Source organism: Pseudophryne corroboree, chromosome 1 (assembly GCF_028390025.1).
Source record: "Pseudophryne corroboree isolate aPseCor3 chromosome 1, aPseCor3.hap2, whole genome shotgun sequence".
Classification (NCBI taxonomy): Eukaryota; Metazoa; Chordata; class Amphibia; order Anura; family Myobatrachidae; genus Pseudophryne; species Pseudophryne corroboree.
Genome location: NC_086444.1, coordinates 520,966,957 through 520,988,992, shown reverse-complemented (window position 1 = coordinate 520,988,992; position 22,036 = coordinate 520,966,957). Strand labels below are relative to the sequence as shown.

The window sequence follows — 22,036 nt, the reverse complement described above, 5'->3', positions numbered from 1 at the left end:
ATCTTCTTCTTGGTCTGTCTGCGGCAATCACTGTACCACTTCATGCAGTTTCTGGTGCTCCGGCGGTTTCCAGATACTGCAGTGACTTGTCTCGCGATGGCATCCCAGATGTTTCGCTTGGTCTTAGCTGCTGTGGTCTGTGCCCTTGGTCCATACAGAACGTCGTAGGACCTGTCGAAGCCATCCACTAGTGCACAGTTTTCCGCCTCAGTGGGTCCACGCGGCTTCTTCTGTCCTGCGTCTTCACCAGAGGCTTCCTCCTCCGACTGATCCTCTGGCTGGCTTCTTGCCTTTAGGGATAAAAAAAAACATGCATTTAATAAGATCGGTATGTACCTGTGAGTGTGTCAGTATCCCTGGCAGTGCGCAAAGATACCTGTAGGTGTGCATGGCAGTGCGCAAACTAGGGTGTGTCAAGTTGGATGCTATTGTGTCTGCAGGTGTTGTCAGTATTTACCTGTCTAGGCCTTTTCTTTTTCTTTTGCTTCTGTCTTTGGTCCCTTGACGACCGCGGCTGGTCACTGCATGCCTGGTCGGTCGTATCCTCCTCCTGGGTCGGCTCCCACTCCTCATTGCTGTGCAGGGAAAATGCTTCTGAGGGGTGGGGGGAAGGGGGGGATCGGGGCCGCTTGTCCCTGTACATCTCTGTTGTAAAAAGAAAAAAAAAATATTTTTACAAATTTCACACACATTACATAATTACATGCAACCACACGTCATGCTGCTGGGACCCCAGTGCTCAAGCAGGACCAAACACAACCAAAAAAAAAATGAAAAATTTAAAAAAACCTCAGCCAAACAAGCCAAAACCCCCGTACAAGCATCCATGCATATGCTGGAGGTCAACCAGTGCTAAAAAAGGAGCAAAAAAACATATTTTGGAAACAAACTACGGCACGTCGGCCACATGGCAGATACCGACACAGTCAAAGTCAGCCCAAACAAGGCCAAAATTACATCCAGCGTGTACAGGGATGCACCAGTGCTAAAATAGGAGCAAAAAAACATGTTTTGGGAACAAACAACGACACATGTCGGCCACATGGCAGATACCGACACACTCTAAAATCACCCCAAAACAAGCCAAAAAGCATCCCTGCACATGCTGGAGGTCAACCAGTGCTAAAGTAGGAGCAAAAAACATGTTTTGGAAACAAACTACAGCACCTCGGCCACATGGCAAATACCGACACAGTCAAAGTCAGCCCAAACAAAGCCAAAATTACCTCCAGCATGTGCAGGGATGCACCAGTGCTAAAATAGGAGCAAAAAAACATGTTTTGGGAACAAACAACGACACATGTCGGCCACATGGCAGAAACCGACACACTGTAAAATCACCCCAAAACAAGCCAAAAAGCATGCCTGCACATGCTTAGAGGTCAACCAGTGCTAAAATAGGAGCAAAAAAAAAAAAATGTTTTGGAAACAATCTACACCACATGTCGACCACATGGCAGATACCGACACAGTCAAAGTCAGCCCAAACAAGCCCAAAATTACCTCCAGCATGTGCAGGGATGCATCAGTGCTAAAATAGGAGCCAAAAAACATGTTTTGGGAACAAACAACGACACATGTCGGCCACATGGCAGAAACCGACACACTGTAAAACCACCCCAAAACAAGCCAAAAAACATCCCAGCACATGCTGGAGGTCAACCAGTGCTAAAATAGGAGCAAAAAAACATGTTTTGGAAACAAACGACATCACATGTCGACCACATGGCTGATACAAACATGATGAAAATCACCCCAAACAAGCCAAAAAGTACCTCCAGCATGTTCAGGGATGCACCAGTGCTAAAATAGGATCCAAAAAACATGTTTTGGAAACAAACGACATCACCTGTCGACCACATGGTGGATACCGACACAGTCTAAAATCACCCCAAACAAGCCAAAAATCATTCCTGCACATGCTGGAGGTACATCAATGCAAAAGCATGACCCAAAAAAAACATTTTATGAAAATAAAAAAACGTGAAAAACTACCCCCAAACACAAAACTCCCAAAAAAAACATGCAGCAATACAAGCAGGAGCTATATACACATACCTGCACACATATACATACCCCAAACACCCCAAAGCAACGCCACATGTACACCTCATGGCACCCCCCCACTACACAAACACATACATGCAACGCCAGACCACATGTGGTACTTACCTACAAATGTAGAAATCACTCCAAAAACGACTCTCCTCCGGGGTAACAGGTATCCTCCTGTCCGTCCTGGATTAAAGCCTGCTGGGTGTCCAAACGATACCACAGCAAACAACCAATTTGCTAGCTCTGCAGCACCTCCACCTCACTCTGCAGGTTCACAAGATGGCTGCTGACCACGCAGCAAACAAGCCCTATAAAGTGCTCCAAACGGCGGGAAGTCGAATCCAGGACGCCCACTACTCGACGATTGGTCCGTTATTCGACAAGGGGAGTGTCGAATGCGTTTTGTATTGAATATGTCAAATTCATGGTCCCGGGTGGAGGGTTTCGGCTGTCGAGTACAGTCGAATCCTAAAATGGACGAAAAAAAGACGCAATTCGTCCAGAATTGCATATACCCCATAGTAGTTGGATACACAAGTGAAAAAAAAGAAGAAACAATGGAATCAATAATGCTGATATTGATATTAAATAGTGGTTACAAGCTGTCTGGGTTGGATCAAAATTCAAGTATACAATGAATCCACAGATTTGACTCAAATATCTGCCTGAGAGAAAAAAATATTTACATTTATTTCGATTATAGGATACTCTGAGCCTCAGTGATAGTTGTGAATATTGACCGAAATAAGGACAGTAATGATTACCCTGCCACTTGTGTTGAAAGAGATGAAGAATGAAAGTTAGATACAAAAGATGAATCAGTTGTCAGTGTTAGACATCGAGCATGAACGTCCGAAAATATTCTACTAAACCGAGTATTCCCCAAGATTCTCCCACTTGAGTACTGACTTAGCCCAACACTGATTAGCTTCCAAGATCGGATGGGTTCGGGCGTTTCCATTGTGGTATGATAGTAGAAAAAGTAACCAATAATCTTGTGCTCTGGAATCACTGATGAGAGTTCACGAATATTCTTAGATAAATGTGATAGGAATTATTGACAGTACTAAGTCCAAGGGAGAAAGTTTAAAGAGGATCTGCTGCCAATGTTAGACAGGGGAAAACCCCTGAATCAGTGGTGAGAGTCCAGAAAAATAGTTGAAGTAAGAAAAGATCAGAAAAAGTGGACAAAGATGTTTGTACAGAAAAGAGTTCCCAATAGTACAGGTCTTTGAGTATAAATAAATATATATGTACAATATGATATATCAGATGTAAATATCAAATAGTATTTTAGAGGAAGACTCCAGAAATACCAGTAATTCAGAAATAATAATGAGTGATGTGACTCAAAGGAGACTAAAAATTAGCCACCAATGAGTAAGCAAGAAGAGAAAGGCAACACTGTGGCTGGGATAAATATACTGAGTCAAAAATATACTGTTGAAAAATAAATACCAACAGTAACAACACTCCTCTCCCAATGAGAAACTGCGGCTACAATAGAATAACACTGTAGCTTGAACAGATGTAATACACCGAGTATAAAGATACTGTTGAAAAATAATAAATACCAATAATGAATACACCCTTCTAGTAGTAACAAATAGGGGTTGATTAATTGTTACAAACAGACATAAGGCGGCAGAAATTACACTTGTATATAACAGATTCGTGTGCAATAAACGGGTGACTCTGTAAACAGATATTACCCGTGACTGTGTCAAAATCCCGGAGGATTGTCAGATGCCGCACAGCTGCTGTGTGCTTCGGTTCGAAGGTACTGTGAAGCCGCTGTACTGGAGAGAGATGAGGCGCATGCAGGCAGTTAGAGACGTCCGTGGTCCCGGACAGCCAGAGATCGGAAGACGCGTTTCACCTGTCCGCCGGGCTTGGTCTCTTCCTGTAGCATAGTGGGCTCCTGCAGGCTTTATCCTAGTAAAACTCGGCGGGTGTCCAATCAGTGGGGAGGTGTGTCCCTCGTATTTGGATTGCTGCACAGCCGTGGTCGTTTAGCTGAACCAGTTATATCCAGACCGGGTTAAGCTTCAGCAAGGGCCATCACATAGAAATAGAAATAAAACAGAAAAGTGTCTATTTAAAAACAATTGTGGAGCAAAATAAAAATGACAACATTTGACAGTAGGTGTGCAATTGTATTATGAGTTTGATATGTGCACATTACTGATATCTGTGAAAAAGAGGGGAGAGATTAATTAAATGTATAAAAATGGCAAAATTGAAGCGACATTTAAAGATTGTTTCTTTTACCCTAAGTGTAAACCAGGCTATATATGGGTTACATTTGTTGCAATTAGTAGCAGATAACAAAAGGAAGATTGTAAGGAAGTACCATGGTTAGGAATGATTGTTAAGGCTTTGTGACACAAGTTGTAATTGTAAATCAAATCTTTTGCGGTATCTGTACTGTGTATTAAGATAATCTCAAATGAATTGCGAAGACTAATGGAGAGAGGTGGGTTTAATTTAAATGGTCTGTAATGTCAAAGGTCTGTGTAGATAAATGGTATTAGGAGAGACAAATATATACAGACAGGGTGACTTGCAATAATTTGGTACTGGTGCAATAGGAGAACTGGTGCAAAATTAGTTAGATGTATATCTATATAGCTTGGATCAATTATCAGTCATTTAGGTAAATTCATGAATACCGGCATCGGGAGTGATAAGGTATCAAAAGGAGAAGCAGTACATCTCTGTGTGTAATAAGGCTGTAAAGGTGTATCGAGAATGTAGTGGGGAATAATGGTGACAGGGTTGCGGGGTCTGGAGACGAACTGAGTGGAAATGGTGTATGTGAGGGAGACGCTGAAGTAAAATGTAGTGAAGTGTATGTGAAGTGGGGCTGGATACACTGAATAGTAAAAGGGAATGATGACATAAAAGATGAGTGAGTGAAACTAAAGTGTATACATACAGTAAGCCTGGATGCACAGAATAAATAAAACCAGAGGTAGTACAATAATGAGGTGTATGTGCAGTGGGACTGTATCATAAGTGTAGTAAAAAGGGAAGACTTTGGGGCTAAAGTCTTGAGGGTAAAAAGATGGTTTAGAAGGAAGATATTAACGTGGACTGATCCCTATATACATGGGGATACTATGTGGGGGAAGCAATCAAGAGTATTAAGCAAAAAGTATGTACCTAGATTTGTAATATGGACTAATCTAGGTATGATTATGACTAAAGAAAGGTGGAGGTCTAAGTTGATTACAGAAACACGGTGTAATTAATATATTAATTTAGACCCAACTGAAGGTCCACTCGCTTTCTTTTTTAATGAGTTCTTTGCTAAGATCACCCCCGCGTTTGCCTAAATGGACTATGTCGAGTCCAAAGGCGCGCATCTCACATGGTGAGTCTTGATGTTGAGCGTGGTAATGCCTGGCTACTGACGTCAGTTTTTTACCCTTCAACAGGTCTGATGCTGCATTTCTGATGGAACCCATGTGTTCAAGAATTCTGGTTTTGAACTGCCTTGTGGTCATGCCAACATACCGTTGATTGCAACTGCAAATTAGACAATAGACCACTCCTTGTGTATCACAATTGAAAAAATGTCGTAAGGGGATATCTTGTCCCAGTCTATCCCTCACTTTGTCAGTTATTTGGATCTGTTCACGTGAGAAATGGCTCTGAACGAGCACATCCTTAATGTTGTTGGATCTTCTCTAACTAATTTGAAGAGTAGAGCCTAGTAGGGGTGATAACTCCGAATCTAGATGGAGAACCGGTAAGTGTTTTTGAATCGCGTTTTTTAGTAAGCGCCATTCTGGACAGAAGGTGCCTACAAACCTAATCTTGGAATCTTCTCTTTTATATTTTGGTTTATCTTGAAAGATCAGAGATTCCCTTTTAGTTTTGAAGACAGAATGTTGAGCTCTCTTTAGGGAACGTTTGCTGTAACCCCGGGCTTGTAATCGCATCATCAGTTCTCGACTTTTTTGTTTATATACCGTGTCTTCCGTACAATTTCGCCTAAGATGAAGAAATTCCCCTTTGGGTATGTTCTCGATAGTTGGCGGAAAATGTGAGCTTGTCTGATATAGAATACTGTTTGTGGCTGTGTCTTTTCGAAAGAGCTCTGTGGCCAGAGTTCCACTGATTGTTTTGTAAATGTTCAGGTCTAAAAAGGATATTTTTTCTTTACTTATTGTGTGGGTGAGGAAGATGTTCAGATTATTAGCATTAAGGATATTTATGAAATCCAACAGCATTTTTTCATCATTATCCCAGATCAAAAAGATATCATCGATGAATCTTAGCCAGTTCATGATGTGTTGTGTATATTGCTGGTTAACCTCACTGAATATAATTGTTTGTTCCCACCAGCCAAGGAACAGATTAGCATACGTGGGAGCACAAGCTGCTCCCATGTCTGTTCCCCAAAAACTGGTCGCCAAACGTAAAGAAATTTTTATTCAATACAAAACTTAACATCTCACAAAGAAAGTCATTGAATTGATTTTTCTCTTCCATGTCCAGAAAGAATTTAGGGGCTTGTACCCCTTGTTGATGTGAAATGCTACTGTACAGAGCCTCTACATCGAGAGTAACCAAGATGCAGTTCTCATCCAGACAGATGTCATGTATCTTCCGTAAGAGGTCTGAAGTGTCTCTTAGGTAGGAGGGTAAAGTCAATACATGGTCTCTGAGGTGTAAGTCTAGGAATTTACTGGGTGTTTCCAAAAGTCTCCCATTACCCGAGACGATGGGTCTGCCAGGGAATTTATTGATGTTTTTATGTATCTTCGGTAATAAGTCAAACGTGGGAACTCTGGGATTGGAAACCGTAAGATATTTAGCCTCTTGTTGTGTGATGACTCCAAAGGCTGATGCTTCATTGATCATATGCATATATTGTTTGTGGAAACTTGCTGTTGGGTTAAGTGGCAGTTTCAAGTAACAAGAAGTATCCAAAAGTTGTCTTTGCGCTTCTTCCTCATACATCGTGATGGGCCATAATACGATATTGCCCCCCTTGTCAGAGGGTTTAATGACGATGTCAGTCCATGATCTTATTTCTTTCAAGGCTTGTCTTTCTCTAAATTTGAGATTCTTAGTTAGACATTTCGTTTTGGAGTTGGTTTGGATCTCATCAAATTCCCTGGACACCAGGTCTAGGAAGACCTTGATCTCCGGGCTGTTGGTGTCAGGGGGAAAGAAGCTGGACTTCAATTTACAGGAGGGTCTGGTCTTATGCAAGGGTGACATGTTGGTCGATGATTCCATGTGGAGTTCTTCCAACATTTGAATGGCTGACAGATCCTCCTCAGATAGAGATGAGTGGAGTACCATGGGTATGTTAGGGTCTTCTGAGGGGGCTGAAGTTGTCGTTAGTCCCGTATTGATGGATAAAGGTGTATCGGTCATATCATTGGAGGATGATTTTGCAAAGAATTTCTTTAGCAATAATTTCCGACCATAGAGCCTCAAATCCTTTTCCCATGTAAACCTGTTGAATGGAAGTGTCGGTGAAAAAGATAATCCCTTACTAAGGACCTCCGACTGATCCTCAGTAAGAATTCTGGTGCTGAGATTAATCTGTGTCCTTCTCTCAGATTTCTAGGTTTTTGCCCAGTTCTTCAATACTCTTTTCAACTTGGTCTAGAACTAGATTATCATGCTTAATGAGTATCAAGGTTAGCTCATGGGAACATTTTAATAAAGTGGTTTCCCATTCAGCCGTGAGATTCTCTGTGGCCAGGGGGAAGGATGGAAAGATTCGTGGTCGTAAACCTCTGGGGGACAGTTTGTTCTTATGGTAGATTTCTAAGGTTGTAATACGCCAGGAAAGCCTGATCCTTTTTTGTAAATTTTTCTGTAATTTAGATAGATAAGATCTCCAATCTTTGGGAGTACTCAGGTTCTGGAAGGTATCAGAGAAAATGTTGCCAAATTCTTCTAGATTTCTACGTTTGGAAATAAGTTCCGTTTTTAATGAAAATGTTGTCATTGCAGTTGGTAAAGAAGAGACACGTGATACTTATAGCACAAGTGAATACAAAAAAAAAAAAGAGTCAAATCTGTGGATTCATTGTATACTTGAATTTTGATCCAACCCAGACAGCTTGTAACCACTATTTAATATCAATATCAGCATTATTCACTGAAAAAGTCTAAGTGCACGAAACACGTGTCAGCAGTGTCAGGGCCGCTACCTGGTCTCACTATATTTAATACAAAAAGACTGTATTTAGTTATAAAAGTGTTAACAATATCTATGTTTAATAGTATATAGTTCATGCATGGCAGATAACAATTACTGAACATAGAATACTGCAGTAATGGGAGGACTCCTTTAGAAATCAGTGAATGATCAGTTCAGTACAAGCTAAGATTTATGCTTATCACTGCTGTGAACAGATAATTTACACAGAGTGCTATTATAATAGAGGTGCTGGATAAGAGTTACATTACTGAACATAGACTGACACAGCAATAGAGGGACCTCTCTGAAAATAGTGAGATTTGATCAGTACAAGACCTACTGGGAGCTATAACAATTACATATTTCAGTAAGCTCACACAATAGTGTTACATCACAATACATGATTACCAGCAATCATAGTGTGTACTAATTATAACCTTGGCACGTTAGCCAATGAGCTACTTACCGTTTAGAACTCACTGTGTGCTCTCAAAGATACTAAGTCATAATTAAATTCACTAACAACCTAACTACTGCAGTTCAATTATAGGGACTGTACATAACAATGTTACCTATTACTGAATAGCTATATGGCATTCATTGTAACAAATGTAATCACTGCTGAAAGATACATCTCCCTTTATTCAGAGTGAATGTAAAAAGATTTTTCTCTTGTTAAGCAAAACAACTGTGGCTATCAGTAGCCCCATATAAAATATATGAACACATGTTCAACCCACACATATATTTAATATAGTGGGGACACATGAATAACACACAGCTTGCAGTAATTATGATATATATAAATGTGTAGTATTTATGAAATATTAGGAGAACTATCAAATATGCTGTTACTGCTTATAGAGTAACTTACAAGCAATTCAGCCTATAAGCATTTTTCTCACAAGGAGACACACACTGTATTGAAGCTCTCTTCAATAGACATACAGTGTCGTATTGCAGCCACTTCTGAAGGAGTTTTACAGTGAATGTTATTTAGAAGTATTACTAAACTTATGATATGCTGGATAACTTTGCAAAAGGGCAGTAGATTAATATGTTGAATAGCCGTACCAGAAGTCAGTAATTATGAGAGTCTAGCACATCATCATATGTAAGCAAATTATCAATATAATACATATCTAATAGGATTATCATACTTCACTCAGTATCCCAGTACCAGGATAAGTATTGGTAATTAACATATCATTTAAATATTTGATTGCAGGAATTCAGTACAGTCTGTTTAAGATACATTTAATTTGAATCAATAAAGACACGACACAGGTAGCGGGCCTTGGTTTTAATAAAATTTATTTTCACTCACTGTATATGTCAACTGTATCACAAGTGTATTGTATTGTCCTATTTCATGGTTAGACAATTTTAACTAGTCTATTAAAGGTTAATTTTTAATTATAATCTGTGCGCCAACAAAGAGGCATTCTTTCTTCTCCTTTGGACATGGAAGAGAAAAATCAATTCAATGACTTTCTTTGCGAGATGTTAAGTTTTGTATTGAATAAAAATTTCTTTACGTTTGGCGACCAGTTTTTTCAACAAATCCGGGGAACAGCCATGAGAGCAGCTTGTGCTCCCACGTATGCTAATCTGCTCCTTGGCTGGTGGGAACAAACAATTGTATTCAGTGAGGTTAACCAGCAATATACACAACACATCATGAACTGGCTAAGATTCATCGATGATATCTTTTTGATCTGGGATAGTGATGAAAAAATGCTGTTGGATTTCATAAATATCCTTAATGCTAATAATCTGAACATCTTCCTCACCCACACAATAAGTAAAGAAAAAATATCCTTTTTGGACCTGAACATTTACAAAACAATCAGTGGAATTCTGGCCACAGAGCTCTTTTCGAAAAGACACCGCCACAAACAGTATTCTATATCAGACAAGCTCACATTTCCGCCAACTATCGAGAACATCGCCTAAGGGGAATTTCTTCGTCTTAGGCAAAATTGTATGGAAGACACGGTATATAAACAAAAAAGTCGAGAACTGATGATGCGATTACAAGCCCGGGGTTACAGCAAACGTTCCCTAAAGAGAGCTCAACATTCTGTCTTCAAAACTAAAAGGGAATCTCATCTTCCAAGATAAACCAAAAGATAAAAGTGAAGATTCCAAGATTAGGTTTGTAGGCACCTTCTGTTCAGAATGGCGCTTACTAAAAAACGTGATTCAAAAACACTTACCGGTTCTCCATCTAGATTCAGAGTTATCACCCCTACTAGACTCTACTCTTCAAATTAGTTGGAGAAGATCCAACAACATTAAGGATGTGCTCGTTCAGAGCCATTTCTCACGTGAACCTGTTAAATCAAGAAACGTAACAGGATCCTTCCCGTGCGGGCAATGCAAGGCCTGCCCACAGATCCAAATAACTGACAAAGTGAGGGATAGACTGGGACAAGATATCCCCATATGACATTTTTTCAATTGTGATACACAAGGAGTGGTCTATTGTCTAATTTGCAGTTGCAATCAACGGTATGTTGGCATGACCACAAGGAAGTTCAAAACCAGAATTCTTGAACACATGGGTTCCATCAGAAATGCAGCATCAGACCTGTTGAAGGGTAAAAAAGTGACGTCAGTAGCCAGGCAGTACCACGCTCAACATCAAGACTCACCATGTGACTCGACAGAGTCCATTTAGGCAAACGCGGGGGTGATCTTAGCAAAGAACTCATTAAAAAAGAAAGCGAGTGGACCTTCAGTTGGGAGGCCTCAAACCATCGGGTCTAAATGAATATATTAATTACAGCGTGTTTCTGTAATCAACTTAGGCCTCCACCTTTCTTTAGTCATGATCATACCTAGATTACTCCATATTACAAATCTAGGTACATACTTTTTGCTTAATACTCTTGATTGCTTCCCCCACATAGTATCCCCATGTATATAGGGATCAGTCCACATTAATATCTTCCTTCTAAACCATCTTTTTACCCTCAAGCCTTTAGCCCCAAAGTCTTCCCTTTTCACTACACTTATGATACAGTCCCACTGCACATACACCTCATTATTGTACTACCTCTGGTTTTATTTATTCTGTGTATCCAGGCTTACTGTATGTATACACTTTTGTTTCACTCACTCACCTTTTGTCATCATTCCCTTTTACTATTCAGTGTATCCAGCCCCACTTCACATACACTTCACTACATTTCACTTCACCGTCTCCCTCACATACACCATTTCCACTCAGTTCGTCTCGAGACCCCGCAACCCTGTCACCATTATTCCCCACTACATTCTCGATACACCTTTACAGCATTATTACACACAGAGATGTACAGCTTCACCTTTTGACACCTTATCACTCCTGATGCCGGTATTCATGAATTTACTTAAATGATTGATAATTGATCCAAGCTATATAGATATACATCTAACTAATTTTGCACCAGTATTAAAACTCCTATTGCACCAGTACCAAATTATTGCAAGTCAGTATACCGGTGCCGGGAGCCCGACAGCCGGCATACCGACACTTATTTTCCCTCGTGGGGGTCCACGACCCCCATAGAGGGAGAATAAAATAGTGTGGCGCGCATAGCGCGCCACCGTGCCCGTAGCGTGGCGAGCGCAGCGAGCCCGCAAGGGGCTCATTTGCGCTCGCCACGCTGTCGGTAAGCCGGCGGTCGGGCTCCCGGCGCCGGGATGCTGGTCGCCGGGAGCCCGACCACCGGCCAGCCATAGTGAACCCATCTACACAGACCTTTGACATTACAGACCATTTATATTAAACCCACCTCTCTCCATTAGCCTTCGCGATTCATTTGAGATTATCTTAGTACACACTCAGTACAGATACCGCAAAAGATTTGATTTACAATTACAACTTGTGTCACAAAGCCTTAACAATCATTCCTTACCATGGTACTTCCTTACAATCTTCCTTTTGTTATCTGCTACTAATTGCAACAAATGTAACCCATATATAGCCTGGTTTACACTTAGGGTAAAATAAACAATCTTCCTTTTGTTATCTGCTACTAACTGCAACAGATGTAACCCATGTATAGCCTGGTTTACACTTAGGGTAAAAGAAACCTTCAGCTCTATATTTATCTTAGGTTATGTGCCCCTTTTAATGTCGCTTCAATTTTGCCATTTTTACTCATTTAATTAATCTCTCCCCTCTTTTTCCACAGTGATCAGTAATGTGCACATATCAAACTCATAATACAATTGCACACCTATTGTCAAATGTTGTCATTTTTATTTTGCTCCACAATTGTTTTTAAATAGACACTTTTCTGTTTTATTCCTATTTCTATGTGATGGGCCCCTTGCTGAAGCTTAACCCGGTCTGGATATAACTGATTCAGCTAAACGACCACGGCTGTGCAGCAATCCAAATATGAGGGACATACCTCCCCACTGATTGGACACCCGCCGACTTTTACTAGGATAAAGCCTGCAGGAGCCCACTATGCTACAGGAAGAGACCAAGCCTGGCGGACAGGCGAAAGGCGGTTTCCGATCTCTGGCTGTCCGGGACCACGGACGTCCCTAACTGCCTGCCTGCGCCTCATCTCTCTCCAGTACAGTGGCTTCACAGCACCTTCGAACCGAAGCACACTGCAGCTGTGCGGCATCTGACAATCCTCCAGGATTTTGACACAGTCACGGGTAATATCTGTTTACAGAGTCACCCATTTATTGCACACGAATCTGTTATATACAAGTGTAATTTCTGCCGCCTTATGTCTGTTTGTAACAATTAATCAACCCTATTTGGCCTATTAGGGCTGTAGTTTGTTACTACTAGAAGGGTGTATTCATTATTGGTATTTATTATTTTTCAACAGTATCTTTATACTCTGTGTACTACATCTGTTCAAGCTACAGTGTTATTCTATTGTAGCCGCAGTTTCTAATTGGGAGAGGAGTGTTGTTACTGTTGGTATTTATTTTTCAACAGTATATTTTTTACTCAGTATATTTATCCCAGCCACAGTGTTGCCTTTCTCTTCTTGCTTACTCATTGGTGGCTAATTTTTAGTCTCCTTTGAGTCACATCATTCATTATTATATCTGAATTACTGGTATATCTGGAGTCTTCCTCTAAAATACTATTTGATATTTACATCTGATATATCATATTGTACATATATATTTATTTATATTCAAATACCTGTACTATTGGGTGCTCTTTTCTGTACAAACATCTTTGTCCACTTTTTCTGATCTTTTCTTACTTCAACTATTTTTCTGGACTCTCACCACTGATTCAGGTAGATCGCATGGTAATCACGTGATGGGCACGTCACCGCCGATTGGGAGCGGCCTCTGGCCATTTCCGGCGGGTGACCATCGCACATCGCAGTGCGATATATCTCATGTGGGCTTAAAACCACATGCGATTGCACTGCGATGCGAGAAATATTAAGTGCAGCACATAATATCTTGTGACGCGATATTCGACCGGCGTGCCCGCGCATCGCGTCTCAAGGTACCTAAAATGTGCATACAATCCTTCAATTTCTCTCACAGATGTGGTCGAAATTGAAGGATAGCACCGATTATCTCATAAGTGTATGGGCACCATAACTTTCATTCTACCTCTCTTTCAACACAAGTGGCAGGGTGATTATTACTGTCCTTATTTCGGTCAATGGGGGTAATTCCAAGTTGATCGCAGCAGGAATTTTTTTAGCAGTTGGGCAAAACCATGTGCACTGCAGAGGAGGCAGATATAACATGTGCAGAGAGAGTTAGATTTGGGTGTGGTGAGTTCAATCTGCAATCTAAATTGCAGTGTAAAAATAAAGCAGCCAGTATTTACACTGCACAGAAACAAAATAACCCACCCAAATCTAACTCTCTCTGCACAAGTTATATCTGCCCCCCCCCCTGCAGTGCACATGGTTTTGCCCAACTGCTAAAAAAAATTCTGCTGCGATCAACTTGGAATTACCCCCAATATTCACAACTATCACTGAGGCTCAGAGTATCCTATAATCAAAATAAATGTAAATATTTTTTTCTCTCAGGCAGATATTTGAGTCAAATCTGTGGATTCATTGTATACTTGAATTTTGATCCAACCCAGACAACTTGTAACCACTATTTAATATCAATATCAGCATTATTGACTCCATTGTTTCTTCTTTTTTTACTTGTGTATCCAACTACTATATGTTTTATTTTATTTGTGATATTAATAAAAATTAAATGATTTTATCAATTATCTTATCTCTAATACTTTAAGATCATTTAAGAGTGCACCCATAAAAGAGTCTTCTTTTCTCCTTTTTGTTGTAAGTATTTTTAATATTCAGATTTTATATCTAGATTTAGGCTCAGTGAATCAGGGCAGGGGGCATGACTACATCCTTTTGGGAGCTGCCTACAGTACATCACTTTGGCGGTGCTGAAGAGCACTAGGCAGACACTCATCACAGTCTGCTCCACCCCAAGCCACCCATTGACTGTTGCATACACCTTTGGCAGGTACACAAGAAAACCTGCTGCTCTGCACAGCAATAAATGGTACATACCTTCCTAGCTTTGGGATGCACTCCATATCCCGGTTTTTGGGATCCCGGCGCTCAGCATACCGGCGCCAGGATCCCGATCGTCAGGATGCCAACAACTATTCTCCCTTTTGGGGTGTCCATGACACCCTTGGAGGGAACTCGCCCCACTGCTGGCATTCCGGCGGTCTGGATCCCAGCGCCGGTATGCTGGGTGCCGGGATCCCGACAGCTGGGATATGAATACCAACCCCTAGCTTTCAACCCAATCAGGACCATGCAGTCCTGATCAGGATGGCCGGACAGAGCCTTCAAATAAGTAATGTACTGTGAATATCAGGAAAGTCTATATATATATATATATATACACACAGAGATGTCACCAAAATGCCGGCTCCTCTGCAGTGACAGGGATGCAGGTGCTGCACTGTAACATTCTATTGCAGCACCCGGCTTCTGTCACTGGAGACGAGGCGGCAGTGTAGCCAGAGTCTCCGGGGACAGCCCATCGTTTTTTTTGGGAATGTAATGGGGGCTTTCTGCTTTCGACGATACCCCTCCCTTCGAGGCCACACCCCTGGATTGTAGTAAATACAGGCTTCCTGCAAGGCCACGTTCTGTTGCATGTGCCAAAGGCGTGTGAGGGGGGAATGTTTACCGCAAAGTGCGGCACCGACCCCGGTGCCACCTCTATAGGTATGTTTATGTGACTGGGTAGCCAGAAAGACTCATGACTGTCCAAAAACATTGTACCATCAACATTATGAATGTCAACATTGTGACCGTCAACATGCTGACCACGGCCACACGCCTTTTTCTTTTTCCATGCACAGTGTCCCTACTTCCTCCAGCCATATGTTAGGAGGTGAGTATTATACGTTTTTGGTTGTGGCAGGTAATGTTGTGATGCTATTGGGTAATTTTCTTGTCTTTGTCTTCATCATAAAATGGTATGTGATGAGTAAGTATGTAATTACATTCCAATGTGATTACTAATTTTTTCTATCACTGTATATATAATTAAGAAGTGAATACAACGAAGGGAAGAAATAGTATGGGGCAAGGGTATTCAACATGAGGCTCGTTAGATGCTGTGGAACTACACACCTCCCATCATGCCCTGTCTCAGGGTTAGGGATGTACGTTATTTTATGACACACTATATAACACTGTTTTGTTAGATAAATGATTAATGCCTTACGTCCATCTTCCTAGGACACATTTGATATGAGAATATTGATGGCTCGAGCAGTAAAATACACTGTGAATTTTATTGATGGCAAAGAAGAAGATTTACACAGGTGAGTGTTATCGACTTCTCACAATCTGTCTTACACAGCTGACCAAACACATAAGTGATGTAATCATATGAAGTACCACAAAACAAGGATGTCATTAGGGTTCCGTCTCCAAAGTTATTATGAGGCCCACTTTGAGTTGGTTGTTTGCTGCGCTCTTTGCATAAGATATTCCTCTCCATTGTGCTTATGGGGACAGAAAGTTTGCACATTCGGATGCACGGCTGTACATCAGTGAAGGGATTTGTAGCGGTATTAGCATAAAATTGCAGACACGACTGCGGCAAAAGATGTATAGGTGACCACCCATGCATCCGACTCAGAATCAGACTCAGAAGGTGCAGTTTTGCACCTTGGCAAAATCATGTTGTATGCAAATTTAGGGGGGAATTCAAATGTTTGAAAAGTCAGTTGAGTGTCTGTTTTTCCCTATCTAATAGACAGGAAAAAACAGACACCCAACCGACTTTTCAAACATTTGAATTTCCCCGTAAGAGTTGGTAAGAGATTCCTAGCTTACCTCTAAATTGCAGTGTATAAATAAAGCAGCCATGATATTTCTGTGCTTCATGCAAAAGCAGACAGTATTTTCCCTGCATCCAAAAAATAAAAATACAGTACATACTGTATGCACCCTTTGCATCGCAACATGGTTTTCCCTGTGCAAACTTGTACTCTTTAGCTGCACTTGTTTATAACTGTAAGGGGCATATATTTTATGCAAATTTGCCCCAATAAATATAATCTCTTATTACTGCTGTTTGCATAATAGATGCTACTTAGGGGCAATTTATCAAGCAAACCTATCAGGGACTAATAAGATACTGTCCTGCCAAAAAGTTTGAAGTATAGGAATTTGTATATGAATTAAACATTTCCATCAATGCCTTCATATCCAGCATTTCTACTGATTGAAATACTCGAGTCATCATTGGTTCACACTGGAGCCTCCTTTCAACTGACTTCCATGGGCTCATTTCAACTATGTATAAATTAATGATGTTACAAACTGTATTGCAAATGGTCTGTTGTCCCTTTAATTATCCATGGCTTCTCTACCACCATCTTAACAGCATTGTAGGCCCTGGGCAAAGCAGTGCACTTGGGCCCCTACCCAGCCATTCACAGGAATACATTAAAATATTAATAACTTACCCCTCCTGCAGTCCCACATGCTTCCTTACAGTGAATGGATGCAAGCACTCTGATTCGTGGATAACTCCAGCCATCCACCAATCAGCACGTTGACGGCCATTCACCGTCTGACCAAGAGCTGGGAGGCAGGTAGAGAATGCTGCCTGGTCACTCTGTGTAATATACAGTCAGCAACCGTGCAGCATTTCTCCCTGCTTCCCAATAAGCTCTTGAGGCACTGCCCCAGGTGGAGAGGATTGCAATGCCTCCGGCCCAATCCTCCCCTTCTCGAAGGCCCCTAGATTATAGTGGGCCCCTGGACAGCTGCCCATTGAGCCCTTATGTTAATATGGCCCCGATCCATGGTATGGTTATCATAATACTGAAAATATAGTTTAAACTCTCCCTACACTAATTGCATTCTTTATTATTTATAACACTTCCCAATATGTGGCCCATTTTTCTTGTCTAACCCATAGATGCTTCTCTAGAATTGTACTTGGTTAGGACCCTCCATTCCTCTTATTTCCTCTCTTTCTTTCTTTATTAAATATGTTTTAACAATTTCATTATTTTTTTTTTCTGGTTCTATGATATCTTGTATTCATTCAGTATGTTAACCATTAATTATAGCATTGCATTTTTATCATGTATTATCTACTGTCTTAATTAAAATAAAAAAGGTGGTATATAATTGTATTCCCCGTGGTGCATAAAAGCAATGACATTCCTACGGGATATCGACACCGAAATCCTGACACCTGAAATGCTGACAGCACTCACCACGGCTATTCCCACTCGTGGGTGTCCACGACACCCATAGAGTCGGAATAGATCCCGTGGCAAGCGCAGCGAACCTGCAAGGGGACTCGTAGTGCTCGCCCCGGTGCCGGTATTCTGGCGGGCGGGATGCCTGTGTAGGGATATTGACACCAGGCATCCCGTCCACTGTGATTTCATACCCAACCCCATTCCTACATATGGGAATAGCATATATATTATTGGGAGGGATGTTATTATTTTGTGTTTTCAGCAGCAGTTGGCAACAGTCACAGGAGAATGTTTATTTAACATCACATTGGCCCTATAGATCCGCTTGTGAAAGTAGTCCTCACTATCGGTGCGCATTTTCTTCAGCCCTCTACTTAATGTAATAGATCATCAGATGGATCTCTGCATACACTCACCTCCGAACAGCCAGCAATTCCGTCTACACAGCCACAACACTTAGCCTGTGTACTGTTGCCCATTTGCTGCCAGTTACACATAGCCAGAAGTGGAGATGCGGGTGCGATGCTTACGAGTTTAAATTGTCCGTAGCTCAAAGTCATGTTTGACTCAACTGCAAAGCAGATTTGTTGCAATTCAGTGTGTCTTGTTAGGGTAGAAGAATGGTCTTTCTGCAGCAGGGTACACTGTGTTCCACAGGGAATACATTGAGGTGTAGAGATGGATATTGATCCAGGCACCAACAGATTAAAGCTTTAGCTGTCCCAGGATGCATTGGGGCCTCTATAACCCCGCCTCCAGGCATTGTGAGCTCAATTTCGAGTTGGTGCCTGCAGAGCAGGCTAGTCAACAGGAGGGCTGCGCTGGACAGCCCTGAAAAAAGCTTTCTAAGAAGACGTCAAGGGTCGCAGCACTGTTACATGTCAGAGTGAGATTCAGCGCTACGGCTCCATCACCTCCCAAGCGGTGTCGCATACTCCCGCGGCTCAGTTCCCGGGTACTTGCGGCGGAGACGCTCCGGCTCTAGGCACATGGTCGCAGACGCTCTCCTGGTTTGCGTGGCTGGTACGCGGAGGAGGTAAGAGGGTCCACCAGGCAGGACCTGCTACTAAATCGCATTCACTTTGCAGTCTATGGAGACGGACTGCGATGCTGGCGTGGACACTGTTGCGCACAGGGACCCCACTATATCTGCCAGGGCATAGAAGGACCAGCATAGGGGAGTCGGCGCTTGACCTGTAGCCCCTCCCCTTGCCCAGGGCACCATCTCTGAGCAGACTTTGCGACCCAGAGCTGCCTTCTACTCTCTCTCACTCCCTGACTGAAACACTGGGCGCCATCTTAGGTATAGCTGCGGCTGGTCTCCTGGACTGCAGGGCAAGGTCTCCCTTGTAAAGCCGCCTATCTACAGCGCTGTCACTTTACAAACACTGAAGTATTCTACATGTCTTTATACAGACAAGCTAAGAATGAGTGTACCTGCTACAGAATCTATTGTACGAGTATTCTGATATATACCTCCGGTCTAGGACCGCGCCGTGTTTTATTTATATATATATATATATATATATATATATATATATATTGTGATATACTAATGTATACTAGTCCAGTGCAGTTTTATTGTCATAACTAATAATTATCTGCATTGTCACTGTGACTGTGTGTCTATATCTGCTGTGTGGATTTCACTTTCAGTGTTTCCCAGAGATATCTATCACTATATTCTGTACCCCAAGGGACTTGGTGCATCAGGGTCAATTATATAGTGCATCACAGTATTTACCGATTATACGTATTAAACTGTGTACTCAGTGACCTACTACCGGATTTATTCGCAGGTGTTGTGTACTGGGGACTCAGTCACATACTAAAGAATTTATTTGCAGGTAGTGTACTCTGTCTGGCTTTATCGTACTCATACACTCTATTGTTGCATTTACTAAAACGTCTAACAAAAAGGGCAGTAAATCTGGGGACACTCCCACATCATGGAGGGCATGCACCAATGATTTACTTGAGGGGGAAGTTTTGCATGATGGTTTGTGTAATGTGTGCCATACCTCTCCCAGTCAGTCCGCAGCTCCTGCAACCAATCTGGAGCCACCCTGGGCTAAGATCTCAACTCTGTTGGGTACTCTGGTGGACCACCTTAGGCCTACAGTGCCACTACAGTCACTAATTGTCCCTATGGTTAATCCACCTTGGGTGGATAATTTGTCTAACCAGTTGCAGCAATTAAACCAATCTTTGGTTAGACACTCTATAGGTCACACTCGTGCCCCTGGTTCATCTAACCGGGCTGCTATAGGTCACACTTGTGCCCCTGGGTCATCTAGGGGGCTGCTACTTCCTCACAGTCCATGCATCTAAGAAGTTTCTTCTGATGAGGATGGGGAACTAACTGTCTTGTCAGACACTGAATCATATGCTTCTGACGAGGAATCTTCTTTACAGGTTGATTTCCTTGACTTGGTGGTTGCTATTAGACAGATCCTCCAAATATCTGATGATGATGATGAGGATTCCACTACGGTGTCTAAGAAACCTGACAAGTTTAAACGTCAGAAGGTAACTAAAACTCTATTACCACATTCTGACCATTTAGTGGACATACGCCGAGAACCCGTGGGCTGAGCCAGGGAAGAAATTCTCCCTATCTAAACGGGCCTTAGCTCGATATCCTCTCCCTGCATAGTTATGTAACAAGTGGGAAAATCCACTGCCGGTGGATTCCCATGTCACCTGTCTGGTGGTCTTTTCTACTCTGCCTGTCACTACTGTCACCTCGCTGAAGGAACCGACAGACAAACGTGTGGAGGGCTGCCTGAAATCTATTTACTCCCTAACAGGTGCTGTACATAGTCCCACTATTGCTGCCTCCTGGGCGTCAAAAGGTATTAAAGCATGGGTTCAGGCACTGGAGTCAGAGCTACCCGATGAATTATCTGACAAGGCCAGACAATATCTGTCTCACATTACCACCGCTGCCTATTATATTCAGGAAGCGTCTTCTGAGGCAGGTGTATTGGTGGCTAAGCCGTCGACTACGTCTGTCCTGGCCCACCGTATTCTGTGGTTGAGGTCATGGAATGTGGACTTGGACGGGTCTGGGACTCCAAGTCGACAATGTGAATACCAAATTGCTTTCTAACAAATATTTAAACTGCCCGCTTTAATATATATTGTAGACGCCTGCACATCTTATTACCATTGTGCCATGAATGTGCGCTATACATCGTAAAACACTGCATCCCATAAGAGAAAACAATACACCCACACATTATCTGAGTTCCAAAGCTCATTGTTATTAAAAGGATATGTATTCAATATATCACAATGTACAGTATACATATAGTTACATGGTTACAATTTATACAGTAAGCAGTTAATACATACATACAGTTACAGGCCTGCAAATACATCACCATATCTTTCTCATATATAGTCTTCCCTCCATATCACTCTCTCTCTCTCTCTCTCTGTGTAAAATCATGTAGGCACTGGTCTGGCAGCACCTCCATCATCGTCTGGGACAAAACAGCAACTAACTCCTGTGTGTCTCTGTAATGTGTTATCTAGTTTGGGGGAGTGCACACATCTAGTCTAAGGGAGGGAACTTTCTCATTCATGATGAGTCACTGGTTTGTTCGTATGCTACCAGGTTCAGCCTTGAATACATCCAAAGGGCTGGCCTGAGTTTCCTGTCCACCATCTGTTTGGAATGTCTGTTGTTCTAATAAAAGTGATTTTAGTTTTAATACATTTAATCATAACTACTTGTTGCAATGTCTTACAACTTAATAACAAGTATCAAATGAATCTACACATTAATCTGCTTGCTTTAATACCAAATACAACAGGTCTATCATGCTTCGTTCCAATAATACACATACATGACATTACTCCATTATATAATTTTAAATCCTTTTGATGTCTGGCGCTTGATATGTTATAATTATGTGCTGTATGAAATATGTGTCGAATCCATGAATCCATCTCTGTGGCATGTCCATGGAAATGCGTGTGTTACCATATATTGCTGTGCTCGCTGCGCGTATTTGCAAGCATAGCTACTTATAATGTGTGTAGTCTGTATGTTCTCTCTATGTAATATTTTTTACTTCGACAGTCCA

General features: G+C 41.7%; 1 protein-coding gene and 1 pseudogene across 2 annotated transcripts in view; one reads left to right on the top strand and one right to left on the bottom strand.

Moving 5' to 3' along the window:
- Nucleotides 1-22,036, top strand: part of LOC134896907 (histone-arginine methyltransferase CARM1-like) — a 279,833-nt gene that overhangs the window by 215,826 nt on the left and 41,971 nt on the right. For both annotated transcript variants that reach the window (XM_063913959.1, XM_063913958.1), the window contains one exon: nucleotides 15,955-16,040. In XM_063913959.1, the coding sequence (XP_063770029.1) occupies nucleotides 15,955-16,040 (86 nt within the window). The remainder of the gene's footprint in view (nucleotides 1-15,954; nucleotides 16,041-22,036) is intronic.
- LOC134948425 (5S ribosomal RNA) lies at nucleotides 2,916-3,034 on the bottom strand (annotated as a pseudogene).